This window comes from Trachymyrmex septentrionalis, unplaced genomic scaffold (assembly GCF_001594115.1).
Source record: "Trachymyrmex septentrionalis isolate Tsep2-gDNA-1 unplaced genomic scaffold, Tsep1.0 scaffold53, whole genome shotgun sequence".
NCBI lineage: Eukaryota > Metazoa > Arthropoda > Insecta > Hymenoptera > Formicidae > Trachymyrmex > Trachymyrmex septentrionalis.
Window position 1 is genome coordinate 1,561,540 of NW_017305705.1, and position 13,500 is coordinate 1,575,039.

The window sequence follows — 13,500 nt, forward strand, 5'->3', positions numbered from 1 at the left end:
AAAGAACAAACTTAAGAACAATCTATCTTTATATAAAGATTATTTTTAATATTGCAAAATCTTTCCATATAGATTACATGCTATGAGCCAGAAGTAGTAGGACTGCAGTTGTGTTCAAAGACTCAATTACCATCTCACATACAAGCGTCCGGAATTAAATCTAGTGGAGGAATAGAACCCATGATGGATCTTGCGCAAGTCTCAGAGGCCTGCTCTAAACTTTCTTTAATGTTAGAACAAGTATTGGCATATGTTGATGATGTTCTAGCAGGAAAACAACTACCAGATAATCAAGTAAATATAGATGGACGTGAAATCTGTTTTTATCTGTAAAATACTTGGTTATTTAATCAATATACATGATTATTCTACTATTTCAGGTAGGTAGAGCTCTTTTGGATATGGTACATTCCGTGCCAAAAATGACGAGCGATCAATTTGACGAAATGTTTAATAGTAACGTTAAGGATCTTCTGATGGTTGTTGCGTTATCTCAGTTGATAAAAACACAGTTGCAGCTTAACGAAAAACTTACTCTGCTTACAACTCTATGATTGAAAGCATTTGATTCTTCACGCTGTATAAATAATGCAGAAAAAAATCAATAATATTAGCCCATCCTCTCTCCGATATATTTTGATTACTTTTTTAATACTATCTATCAATTGGAATTAAAACAGTATTTTGTGAAAATGTAATTATAATCAATGAATTATAAAAAGTACATCATTAAATAATATAATTATATGTACAATATGCATTTTATAAATAATTACAATTATAACATGTAATAAATATACAATGATTTACTTAATTTTTATAGATTACTTCGTTAAATCTTACTCATTAATTTATTCATATCTCATAAGAAGTTTCATCCTTTTGATTATCTATAAGATTGGACCAATCGGGAACTCGATTTGTTTTTAAATACACATCTTTTGTCAAACATCGTAATGGTAAATCTGTCGTGCTAAAAATAGCACCGCCTAACCATGTTGTGTAATTTGGCTTACTAGGTGCTGTATGGAATTTGAATGATTCCATCTTCAATTTAGTTTTATACAGATCGCTTTTAATTAAGGCCAACAATTCCGATTTCAGGCGACTCGCAAAGCCTTTTGTCATAGTTGTTCCTCCGACTAGTATTATATTTTCAGCCAATATCCGCCTTGTATCCAATGGGCACTGATTTAAAATTAAATTAATTTACAATTGTACAATTTAACATTAGAAACATGCATTTTGTTATGTAACAATCTTAGAGATTTTATTGTATAAAGCAGATTAACTTTACCTTAACGATAGCGTCGAGTATCATAGTAGACAAAGAAAGATTATCATTATCCCTTTCCCATAACACCTCAAATGCTTTTTCTCTAATTTCTCCAGGTATCACAATTCTTTTAATACCAGGATATGTGACGTCAGGAGGTGGAGTCAAAGCACTTTCGGTTTCTAGCTTTGCAGATCTTTCTAGCGTAGTTACAAAACATGTTCTTACTTTAATGTCTTCCACTATATTTTCTGACAACTCTAGGTCACTTGTATCTCGAAAGTATTTTTTTAAATTCCTATAAATCATGAGAAGAATATAAATATCTGTTAAGTAAACCTCAATATAAGAAATGGAAAAGCATAACTCACTCATGTACAATCTGTCCACCTAAAGGTAATGCTTGCCAGGCTTTAAGTATTGGTATTCCTTCAAAGATCGGAATCAGAGTTGCTTCCTGATATCCGACATCTAATACTAAAGCCGTATCAATACCAAGAGTGCTAATTGTTGCTAAATGACTCGGTAGAAACAGCACAGAACCAATTTCGAAGTGCCTGAACATTACTTTCGCGAGGGTATCTCTGAACGATGTCACCGCCAATGGAGACTCCAAAAGTAATATCCGTGCATCTTTTGGGCTTATCACAACATACCTATATCGCACGAATCACATTAAATAGAAATTCTAGGACAAACTTTAATAAATATAAAACAACTTATAATCTTACTTAAAAAACAATAGATGGAGAAAGTCTACAAGTAATTGATATAGATCCTCGACATCCCTATAATCAATAATTCTGCGTATCTTCTTTGATTCCGAGCATCTCACTTCTGTTCGAATGATACCACGTGGAGAGACTTCTCCAGCATAGCCAAACCTATGTTGAAACATTTATTTAACATATAAATATATCCAATCAAATTGTAAAGACTGAATCATTTTCCTTTTCGCAATACTTACTTTGTATAGGCGCTACCTATATCAAACACTACCATTTGCTTATCCGAGATATATCTCACGCCCTCGTATCCGCGAAGCATTTTTTTTTTATTATTTTATTTACTCGTAAATGCGTTTCTCGAATTTTTAATATTCACAAATCGTTTGACAGACGTACAGTTGGAAATATCGTAGCCATAATATAAAGATAAAGGCACAGTATAACTACATACAGTAGCGACAGTACCTGACAGTGCAAGCAAACGAAGAATTCAGTTTTGTTCTGAGCATGCGTTGGCTCTAAAACCAAAAATATGGCGGACTGTCATAGCTACGGAATAATAAGAAGGAGATCAAACTCGAGATCTGGAACAGAGACAGAGAATAAGAATTTCAACCTATCAGAAACTGTGTATTCCACAGTACATGATTTCTGATAGGTTGAAATTCTTATTCTCTAATCTCTGTTCCTTGTTCCTTTTATTGTGCGGAGCCTCTTAAAGTGGGCTCGAAATACGGTCAAGGAATGTAGGAAAACCCATGGAAAATCCGGCAGATGTGATTTTAGTGTCATCACGCATTGCGGGAAAAGTTAGAAGTATTGACTGTCACGTGGTCACGGGTCACATATATGTATCTGCACATTACAAGGTTTGTTTTTTATTGCTGCGCTCTGGTGCAATAAATTAAAGTGAAACAAACGTATATTTGTTTCACTTCAATTTATTGCACTATGTGTACTAGTTCAGAAAGTGCAGCAATAAAAAACAGACCTACATACAACATACGTGTGACCTGTGACCACCTATAACATAAATATATGCGTATTTCTTATGTCTCATGTGTTATGCAATATCTAATATCATTAGATGCTCATTAATGCTCCGCGCTTTAATGACCGTTCTACAATAAGCCATTAGTCATAAATCAGAAGTTAGAAGTTGGAAATTGACGACTGTGATTGGTCAATTTCCAGCTTTCAGTATTCGAATACGCGTACATGAGCGAGTGTGTTAAATTTAAGAAACGAGGATGGATAAAAGGAAAAGATAAAGAAAAAATATAGAAAATGTAATTAAATATATCTACTATTATTTATTATTATTATTATTTATTACTGTATGCAACAATATAATTGTTGGAACACACAAGCCTTTTCTGCTTTATTAATTTCCAATTATATTTTTTAAATTTTTCATCGAATGGCAATGGATCTGTTGTACAATTATTCCCTTGTGCGGGTCCAATAACAAAAATTAAATTACCTCTGTAACTTTCCATATAATTACAGAATGCTATACAGTTATTAAAGTAGCAAAATAACATCGCATATCGTTTTGGTACTTGAAAATTTATCGATTTGTTTTCAACAAAGATAATATTTTTTAAGAATTGTGGTGGAGAATATTTGCTATGCCACCAAGAACTATCCAATTCTATACCCACAATATCCAATCCTTAAAAAATATAATAATGAGCAATTGTATTAGCGAAAAAACATATATGTATATATATGTATATATAGAGATATATATATATGTGTATGTATAATATGTATATATACCAAAATTATTTTAAAGATTTACCTGAACATTTTTGTAATAACCATTCTAATAATCCACAACCACAACCAATGCTTGCAATTCCAGTTAAATTATACTTTCGTATAATATCATTTATCCAATATAAATCATTTATATCAGGAAATATCCATGATAATCTACTAGATTTAAGATTGTCACTCGCAGAAGATAAAGCAGCAACCTCTTCCCACTTTTGAGCATTATATAATGAAATAATATTTTCGTCGATATCGTCACTATTCATCATCTTTAGATTTCTTTTTATATGTATTACAAATAATATTAACAATTCACTATTCTTCACTAATTTACTAAATTTTAAAAAACAAAATTTTCGTAGAACATTTGAAACAAAATATTGTTAATATCCAACAGATTAATGAATGAGAGAGAAAGGGTTTACATCCGTGAACTTGAGTTATGTAATTTTTTCCAATAATAGAATAACTCTTTCCTATATATAATATACATTATAATTGAACATATATAGGGTGTATTTTAAAAAGCGCCCACGAATCATAGCACTCTTCACTGATCAAAAACTGAGTCTATAAATGAATCATTTTGCAATTTCCGCATTTTTTTTAGTTATACTTCATAAATAGAATTTCTATTTATGTTATGTTGTAGGAAAATTTATAATATACTATATGTAGGCCTGTATCTATTCAGAATGAGCTTTTATCGATAAAAGCGCGCTTTTATCTCTGAAATTCTATAATATTCTAGGAAAAAATTTTTTATATACATGTATAATTATATATAATTATACGTAATTATATATAAAATATGTCCATTTATATCAATTATATAAGATTTATATCTTATTATAATTATATATAAAACATTTTTTTTCCCGGGATGCGTAATGTAAAGTATATATATATTAGCTGTAAGCACATTCTGAATATAGGTACCGTATACTACAGTATTTTCCTACATTTTCATATGTAATATTTTTCGAGAATATGGCCCTAGTGTTCTTCGAAGAAAGGAAAGTACATCGTATACGATTGAATTCAAATTTTGTGCCAATTTCTAGAGAGAGCCGTGAAATTAGAAAAATGCGTGTATGTGTGGGCGAGCACATGGCGAAATTAGAAATTCACCATGTCCAACATCCAAATTATGGCGCATGCGCAGTTTGTTACATTTATGTTATGATAAAGTTTCATAACCTTAATAGCAAACTTTTACATGGCATTGACAAATTTCTACAATTAATATCTCCTTCCGCAGAGTAGATTGAAATTTTTTTCTGCCTGATTCTTTTGTTTCATGCTAAAATACATCGAATAAGTATAATTTTATCGAAATTAGAACTGAAGAAAGGTATTCTTAATAAATATTTTGTCAATTTTCTTTCAACATTTTTAAAAACAATAGCTAAATATTTTTTCTATAAAAAATTTAATATTAAACTCAATCGTTTTATACTTCAATCATTTTACAGAAAATTGCTCAATTGTTCAGGATTTAAAATACAATTGAAACAATATTCCAATGTATTTTAAGCCTCGTTTTTGTGCATATTGTAAACGGAAACGTATACGTCAATCAGGATATTCTTTTTTCAAGTAAGATTTAAGAAAAATTTAATTAGAAATATAACTTAATATATTATAGTTTTGTATATATTGTAAATCTAGGTTTCCATTGAATAAATCAAATCTTTTAAAGAAATGACTTGATAGTATGGGAATTGGACTCCAGACAAAAGCAGTGTTTTATGTTCAGACCATTTTGAGTAAACTTGTTTACACGAGGTAGGAGAAAAGTATTTGACGTTAAAAGATGGAAGCATTCCAACAATATTTAATAAGGCTGACTGTTTTAACAATATTATAAAGTCAGGTAAAATCTTTATTTTTATGTTGTATGAATTTGTTTTTAATTATTGAAATAAAAATATTAAAATACAAATGTAAATATAATAATTATATTTAGTTGTTTAGATGTTAACAGAAAATATTTCTTTTCATGAAGTAATGTTGGATGAGAATTTAAAACAGAATCAGAAGATACAATTCAATAATAAGTCTGACCTTCTATAAAAGGCTTCTTGCAATAAATTAACCTAAACTTATTCAGATGGTAACTATTTTCTCATTAATCTTATTATAGATATGAAGTTTGTAATTTAGTTTTTTTAATGGTGAATTTGGTCATTCGAATTACATTAATTAGTATACATTAAAGGCTGTTTTATAATAAATATTTGAATGCAACAGCATAATTTAATCAACTTTGACAATGACATACATGTATATTCTGTTATATAATGTAATAATATTATTATTAGGAATTTAAATGTTTGAAATATTTATATGCTTTTTTACATTAACTTTGCTAATTTCATATGTAACAGCATTTAGTATGCACTAATTTAATATAAAAATCTTATATGCATGACCAATTGTCACACGACTAAATTATTCAAATATGATTTGTTAATTTTTTCCATCAGAATCTTGCACCAATTTTTAACATTATGGACACAAGGCTTTAATGCAAGTGATCGAATTTGCTATAAATCAAAGTTATTAGTATTTCTATAGGTCCATCCGCATTGCTTAAAACCCTTTAAAATTTTTGCATTAAAAATGAGATAACTATATATTTGGTGTTAAAGGAGAAAGCAAAGATGCTGAGTGCAAAAAGTGCAAGCAACATAAACAGACCTTATATATATAAGAATAATTTCTAAAGAATTATTTAGTGTGATAAAATATACATAATGGAATAAGATAATAATTAATATGAAAAAGTCTTTCATGAAAATTTTTATTTTTTACAGATGAAGATATAAACAGACTATTGATGTTTAATAAGACTGAAATTGTAAATCTTGATCATCATTATCATATTTCTCCATCAAGATTAATTGAGATACTCATAAAAAGTCAAGAAATATTAAAGAAGAGACAAGATAAAATTCAAATACAAAGGCAACAGTTTCGACGTTTTAAAAATTGCATAAGGAGCTTAAAAGAAATAATAAAGGAATTATAATGCCAGCATATGATTTCAGAAAAATATTTGAACTGTAGGTCTATGGTTATATCACATAGAATACCCGAATATCCAGATAAGATAAAATCTAAAAATATCTAAATTAAAAACTACTGTGTCATATATTACATCAAAAATCACTCGATTGCATAAAAAATATTGGTCATTGATCTTTATGCATATATTATTTTGTTTTTCACAATATATTATATCGCCTATTATAATATATACTTATGACGTGTTTCAAGATGAAACATATTTATTACGTGTGTTAAAAATAAAAAAATAAGTATTTTTGAGAATTTATATTTTCAACTTATATGTTTATAACCAAGCATAATGCATCGTCTAGAGCGGGCAGTAGCATTAATGGATTAAGGCATAAAAATCAACAAATATAGTCGAATGAGAGGGATAATTAACTATTATTGGTCGATTTTTCTACTCTTTAATCCACTACTGCTATTGCCCATTGTAGACCATGCATTGGATTGGCTACTGTTTATGACCTTACGGACTCTACCATGATTGGTCAATTCGCTTACTGATTACGTCTTACGTCCTTACGTTTTTGTATGTGTCATGGGCTTAAAACACGAAACCACAACAGCGGATCGCTTCTGATTAGTTATGCCTATTGCACAATGGATGCGATGAGCGACGAGCGAATCCAATCTTACGATTTCTTTACTGCTTACGTATTATGACCTTACGTTTTTATATGTGTCATGGGCTTTACTAATTACTGATTGGTTACACGATATGCAGCAAATATGCTTCCTAAGACTCCACCCTAAAGCGTTATGAGCGCCAAACTGGACCCAGCCTACAGCCGGTATTCATAGTCTAGTCATATTTCAAGACCGTCTTAAGTAATGTCTTAAGACGCTAATGGAGCCTTCTGATTGATTTGTGACTTAAGACCATACTTAAGACGATCTTATATATATATAAGATCTGACTATAAATACCGGCCTACGAATACTTAGGCTGTGTGTGTGTGTGTTCCAAAATTTACTATTAAAAATCTATAGTGCACATGACGTAAACTATAAATTTTCAATCCTTGCAGTAAATTTTGAACACAGTCCTAGAGATCCTCTAATCAGAGTCGCGACACGAGACGATTTGAGCTAACATGCATAGTAGGTAGTAATTTTAGCAAAATCGATAACAGAGAGAGAAATATATTAGTATCTCTGTCTAATCTTAACGCGGCATTAAGGATAGAATATAAGGTTGAAATCTCAGTACTTATTTTTGGGTGCTTTCTCAGAAAAGAATTTTAGCTCCTATTATTTTAATTGGCTATATTTTAATCTTTTAATCTTCAATCTCATTTTTCAATGCGTAGCCTGATTTCGGCCTAAGGATAAAATCACACTGTGCGGAAAAAGGCTGTGAAATAGAGAATGCGTCATTCAAATAACCAATTAGCGCTATTCGAAATAACGCAGAATAACGCTGATTGGTTACTTCTATGACGTTATTCTTTATTCCGCAGTGTTTTGCCCTAAAACTGTTTTGAAATAAGAACCGACTATGAATACCAGCCTTTGTTCCTTTTAAATACTTCTTCCATTGTGCGCAGACCTTAATTCATATGCCCGATCTTCCGCTTGTCACTACTGTTGCTGCCCACAATCTCCAAAGTGTTCTTTGTACTCCGATTGGCTCCGATTACTCTGGAGCTGAAACGAATATGGCCGTCTGACAAAACATTCCAGACATAGCAGCGATCGACGATATCGTGTCGCTTTTATTCAGACATGTTGAACGGCCATGGAACCACGTTATCTTGACCGAAATTTCTCGTCGTATGAGTGACGCAACGACGTTGACGTAAACGTGGGATTGAAGAGAGTGCGGAAGGTGCGCGCGGTCATCCGCGAGGAACTCTATTCTCTAGTTCGTTTGTGAGGAAAAAAAAGTAATAGATACGCAGACGGTCTAGCTGGCGATCGGGAGGGTGAACGGATCGCTTCACGTTGACGCGGTGTGCGATCGCGAAACGATCGTGAACCGATTTGTGACATCATCGCTCCACAACGAAGACGAGATAGATAGACAGAGAGAGAGAGAGAGCGAGAGAGAGAAAAAGAGTGAGACAGAGATAGAGATAAAGAAGGAATTGATCGTTCGAGATCATGACAATTTTATCGAAGAAGAAGGCGAATGCGTCGAAGGACAGAACGCGCGAGGGAGGCGCCGGATCCGAGGTCGACGTCCATCACGGGGTCGTGCAGAACGAGCACAGTTCCGGCAGCATTGCGCTCCAGAACAGTCCTTATCAGGTGAGAGACGGAACGCGATTTCCGGACTTTGCTCTGTCTCTCTGCTTAAAAGGAGCAGGTTTTAAAACAGAAGTTTTGCCAACTCGCTGACTAGGTACGGGGCGCCAGCGGCTTTGCCGTCGATCTACATGGAGTCCAAAGCGATCATGGATCTCATAGCGGTTCTCTCGTGTTAACTGGCAATTCGTACGAGGTATAACGCACACAGGATTACCTTTCCTTTGCTTTGGATAGCCTTGGTATTGTATAGATTATTTTGTGCATTGACAAAGTGATATAAATATTAAATGTTAAAAAAAAGTGTTTATTGCTAACGAATATAGAGACATTAGTAAAATAATTAACAATGCATGAATAATATTTGTACTATATACAGTCAGTAATTGTACAATTGATTGCTTAGAGGTTCTTATTCTATAATTCTTAAGGATAGTAATGATATATTATATAATGATATTATATTGCCACTGTACAGCTTTTTTTATTTTATATAAATCTGTGTAACGACAATATTTCGATATTATTACTATCATTAAGAGTTACAGAATAAGGATCTTACAATTAGTCAAAAAATTTTGGAGAGATTTATTTTGCTAATATCTGATGTTTTTATTACAGACAAACGTTGACCGCCGCGAAGACAAACATTTTGAAGATGGGAGTGGCCCAAGTCATGGTAAACGTCACAGACAGAGAGTCAGTCCCCACAGGTATTTGAAAAAAACGCAAGGATTAAAAATGGATGTTATAAAATGCACTTGTGTGTTGTAATATAATTTACATAAAATAGGGTATGCAGAAGGTATTTTACATGCTTTACGGTATAGGTTTATGTTTATATTTAATAAGAAATCTACTAATCTTTTAATAGCTGTATTGGTAGACCTTCACGCACAAAGCGTGAACGAGAGAGGGATAGAGGCAGAGAAAGAGAGAGAGAAAGAGAACGCGAGAGACAGGCTACTCCACCTGCTGCTTCTTGCAATGGTCCGCAAGGTAATAAAAGATTTACTAAAAAAATCTTTTTTTAACTTGTACAACAGATCATCAACCATTCAAATAAAATTTTGATGGTTATAAACACGGAACACAAGGCAATAAATTCGATTTATTTAGGCACGGATACTAACGTAAGTGGAAGAGTAAGCATTGTCGGAAATGCCTCAAATTTAGACGAGTTGGCAACTGGCTACAACAGTGGAGATGAGTATACAGGACGTACTGAAAATAATCTTACGTTAGCTGAATGGCAGGAGGTAAGTATTGTTAAATTATATATTTTTCATATAAATACAATACATTATCTAACACTTATATCAAACCAGAAATTGAAATTGAGACTGAGAGTGAATTTAATTAGTCAAAATAAAGTTCACTAAACTTGTGATACTGGTTTTCTTTCTTCTGATTAAATTTAGTCTTATTTTTAATCTCTAATCTGGTACAGACTTAACACATTACGTTCTGTATCCTCAATAATCTAGAGAGATAGATGGTTTGAGAAACGTCTGAAAAAAAAGGGGCTTATATTAAAGAAGATGGCGGAGGATGGAGCTTGTTTATTTAGAGCTGTAGCAGATCAGATTTATGGCGATCAAGAAATGCATGGCGTTGTGCGAAAACACTGTATGGATTATATTGTAAGTGTAACACAAGTAGGATAATACGTTATGCTATTTTAATGCAATTTGATGAAAAATTATTTTCCTTTTAGGCTTCTAATCAGGAATTTTTCTCCCATTTTGTGGCAGAAGATTTTAGCACGTATGTAGACAGGAAAAGACAAGAGTATGTACATGGAAATCATATAGAGATGCAAGCTATGTCAGAAATTTACAATCGTACTATCCAATTATATTGTTATAGCATTGGTACATACTTTTTTCATTTATATACTATAAGATTTCTCATGTTGCTTTTGATCTTGTTATTGAATCATTTTTTATTATTATAGAACCTATTAATATTTTTCATACTATGGTGGAAAGTGGTGAACCAATGAATGAACCAATCCGGTTGTCATATCAACGTGGCAGTCATTATAATAGTATAGTTGATCCATTTAAAGCTACTGTAGGCGTTGGACTTGGTCTACCATCATACAATCCTGGTGCCGCTGATCGAGCTCTGATATCAGATGCAGTTCGTCAGAGTGAGGAATTGCATATTGAACAGGTAATCATTATAAGATCATAAATATGGATTTATTTAATTTTACAATTATCCAAAAGATATTCAAATATTTCTATTTTATGAAAGACAATGCTGGAGGATAAAATAAAGGCTACCGACTGGGAGGCGACTAATGAAGCTATTGAAGAGCAAGTAGCCCGTGAAAGCTATTTGCAATGGTTGCGTGATAATGAAATGCGTAAGGCAGTAAGTAAAAATGGTTATCATGTTAATTATCCTTCTATTGGAGCAAAAAAACTCAGTCGTGACTTTTGAATCAAGCGATCAGCCAGTAGTAGCAGTACAAGCACAGTTACGAGCGCGCAACATAATCATTCACACTTTCATTCACATGGAGGTCGTGGACAGCAGCGTAGCCATACCTCTTCTCCGACTACGACACAAACTAGCCAAGATAATTTACGTAATTCTCCAAAGGTCCTTTTTGTCTTTTATTCTTGCTACGAAAATTTAAGATATTTCATATAAGAGACGTTTGTTATGATTATTAGGTCAATGATGCAGTACGATATAACAAGAGATCGCCGCAACATCAATCGACTCAAGGATCTAGCATATCCCATTTGCCGTCAGATTTCGAAGCGAAAATGATGTCGCAAGAGCCTGTACCAGGAAGCAGCAAGGAGGCAAATGCATCACCCGATATCTCGTTGTTCAATCGCCTCCCACCTGAAGTATTCGGTGAAAATTGTTTTTAAATTATGTTTATCTATATTTTAAGGAAAGAAAAAAAAATTACTACTATTTTTTAAATAAAAATGTGATACTTTTGACATATAAATAATATACATATTAATGTACACACACGCGCGCGCGCGTGCATACACACACACATTTTTTGTTTATAATTAAAAATTTTTGTTTATAATTAAAATTAAATTAACATTAAAATTTTTTTATATAAGAAACAAGGTTTACTCGAAACGTTATTTTATGCTATACAATTTGCTTAATTTAAATTTATAGTATGCTATCTCGAAGTAAATATTAATTAAGGATTTTCTCTCCTAGAGAAATCCTATATTAAACTATAAGAATTTTGTTGCACTTTCATCAATTTCTAATTTTCTAGGTTTGACGGATTGGGAAGATAGCCAAATACTTTCACAAGTGTTGGCAACTTCACAACAAGAGTACTTGGATAGCTTGAAGCAGTCACGCGTATCCGTGTCCACCGGAAATGATAGCGTCAATACGATAGAGTCTAGTAACAGTTCTATTAACAATTCTTGAAATGCGGTCAGTAACGACAAAGTTCAAAAGATATCAGAGTAAAGATATATACATTTATATATTGCAATATTATCTAATCCCGTATAGTGGTAGGACATAAAGCGATTTGCTTTCTTATCCGTGAGTAAATGTTGCAATAATCATTATTTGGTTTCTTTTCCGATCTTTTCTCTTTATCTCTCTCAACAAAATAACGTACGTATGAGATTTTCTACGAGTACGTATATTACAGTCGTTAAACGCTTTGTTAACACTTGCAAAGTAGCTGCGTATCTTCATTTCGTTGTGGATACCTTTATATTATCATAGAAAATAACTCGCATCATTTTTTCCGAAATTATGACTGTAAAAAAAAAGAAATGTTTTGCTATAATAACCACTATCAATCTATGTTATACTCCTCTTGTGGTTTGACGTTTATCTCACTATAAAATACGCAATCCGTTTTTAGGCAGAATATATATTGTTTGATAATCGTGATGTTTTCTCTTGATATAGTTTAGGTCACAACGCTTTAGAAAAATCTGCATTGCATTATTTGTAAAAAAAAGAGTATAAATAAAACATCATTTAATTGTAATTTTAATTTGTCAACATTTAACTTACCATCCAAATATTGTCATAATATAAGTGAGATATAAATGTAAAAAGATTTTTTAAATATATATCCTTTTTTAATTTTACAATTTAAAACAAAGTGTGTTTAAGTTTTTTTAACAAGAATTCGATCATACATTTTTCTCAGAATTTTTAATTTAATAATTTAAGATATAGAGAATAATTTATAGAATAAATGGCTACTTATTCAAACTCCTTAAAACTCCTCAAACAATAATAACTATCCTTGATATTGTGTAAGCAGCACATAAATTTATGTTATTTAAGTTAGAAAAGTAAAACACACACACACACACACACACATATATATATATACATATCTAAGAAAATATTTCTGTTTATATA

The 13,500-nt window shown here is 31.8% G+C and overlaps 4 protein-coding genes and 1 pseudogene across 4 annotated transcripts in view; 3 read left to right on the plus strand and 2 right to left on the minus strand.

Moving 5' to 3' along the window:
* LOC108751935 (eukaryotic translation initiation factor 3 subunit F) overlaps positions 1–651 on the plus strand; it is a 1,827-nt gene extending 1,176 nt beyond the window's left edge. The window contains exons 4-5 of the mRNA XM_018492427.1: positions 73–294; positions 381–651. Coding sequence (XP_018347929.1) covers positions 73–294; positions 381–554 — 396 coding nt within the window. The 3' untranslated portion in view covers positions 555–651. The remainder of the gene's footprint in view (positions 1–72; positions 295–380) is intronic.
* Positions 652–834: 183 nt separating this feature from the next.
* LOC108751946 (actin-related protein 10) lies at positions 835–2,528 on the minus strand. Its single transcript, XM_018492445.1, has 5 exons — positions 2,244–2,528; positions 2,008–2,160; positions 1,648–1,932; positions 1,298–1,574; positions 835–1,188 (listed from the first exon to the last, which is right to left on the minus strand). Exons 1-5 carry the CDS (start codon positions 2,321–2,323, stop codon positions 856–858), a joined length of 1,128 nt encoding a protein of 375 aa, XP_018347947.1. The 5' UTR covers positions 2,324–2,528; the 3' UTR covers positions 835–855.
* An 801-nt stretch (positions 2,529–3,329) lies between these two features.
* On the minus strand, positions 3,330–4,049 carry LOC108751882. Its single transcript, XM_018492357.1, has 2 exons — positions 3,809–4,049; positions 3,330–3,679 (listed from the first exon to the last, which is right to left on the minus strand). Exons 1-2 carry the CDS (start codon positions 4,047–4,049, stop codon positions 3,330–3,332), a joined length of 591 nt encoding a protein of 196 aa, XP_018347859.1.
* A 1,055-nt stretch (positions 4,050–5,104) lies between these two features.
* LOC108751964 lies at positions 5,105–6,935 on the plus strand (annotated as a pseudogene).
* A 1,499-nt stretch (positions 6,936–8,434) lies between these two features.
* LOC108752066 (OTU domain-containing protein 5-B) lies at positions 8,435–13,087 on the plus strand. Its single transcript, XM_018492674.1, has 12 exons — positions 8,435–9,111; positions 9,206–9,304; positions 9,730–9,821; positions 9,983–10,107; positions 10,228–10,367; positions 10,596–10,751; positions 10,826–10,982; positions 11,066–11,286; positions 11,371–11,490; positions 11,566–11,721; positions 11,796–11,985; positions 12,377–13,087. The coding sequence occupies exons 1-12, from the start codon at positions 8,965–8,967 to the stop codon at positions 12,535–12,537; spliced, it is 1,764 nt and encodes a 587-aa protein (XP_018348176.1). The 5' UTR covers positions 8,435–8,964; the 3' UTR covers positions 12,538–13,087.
* The last annotated feature ends 413 nt before the right edge of the window (positions 13,088–13,500 follow it).

Coding starts and splice junctions, on each gene's coding strand:
- LOC108751882 (XM_018492357.1), bottom strand. CDS start 4,049: ATGAATAGTGACGATATCGACGAAAATATTATTTCATTATATAATGCT. Junction 3,680..3,808: donor GTTATTACAAAAATGTTCAG/GTAAATCTTTAA, acceptor ATATTTTTTAAG/GATTGGATATTGTGGGTATA.
- LOC108751946 (XM_018492445.1), bottom strand. CDS start 2,323: ATGCTTCGCGGATACGAGGGCGTGAGATATATCTCGGATAAGCAAATG. Junction 1,575..1,647: donor GGTGGACAGATTGTACATGA/GTGAGTTATGCT, acceptor CATGATTTATAG/GAATTTAAAAAAATACTTTC. Junction 1,189..1,297: donor TACTCGACGCTATCGTTAAG/GTAAAGTTAATC, acceptor ATTTTAAATCAG/TGCCCATTGGATACAAGGCG.
- LOC108752066 (XM_018492674.1), top strand. CDS start 8,965: ATGACAATTTTATCGAAGAAGAAGGCGAATGCGTCGAAGGACAGAACG. Junction 9,305..9,729: donor TAACTGGCAATTCGTACGAG/GTATAACGCACA, acceptor TTTTTATTACAG/ACAAACGTTGACCGCCGCGA. Junction 11,986..12,376: donor CCTCCCACCTGAAGTATTCG/GTGAAAATTGTT, acceptor CTAATTTTCTAG/GTTTGACGGATTGGGAAGAT.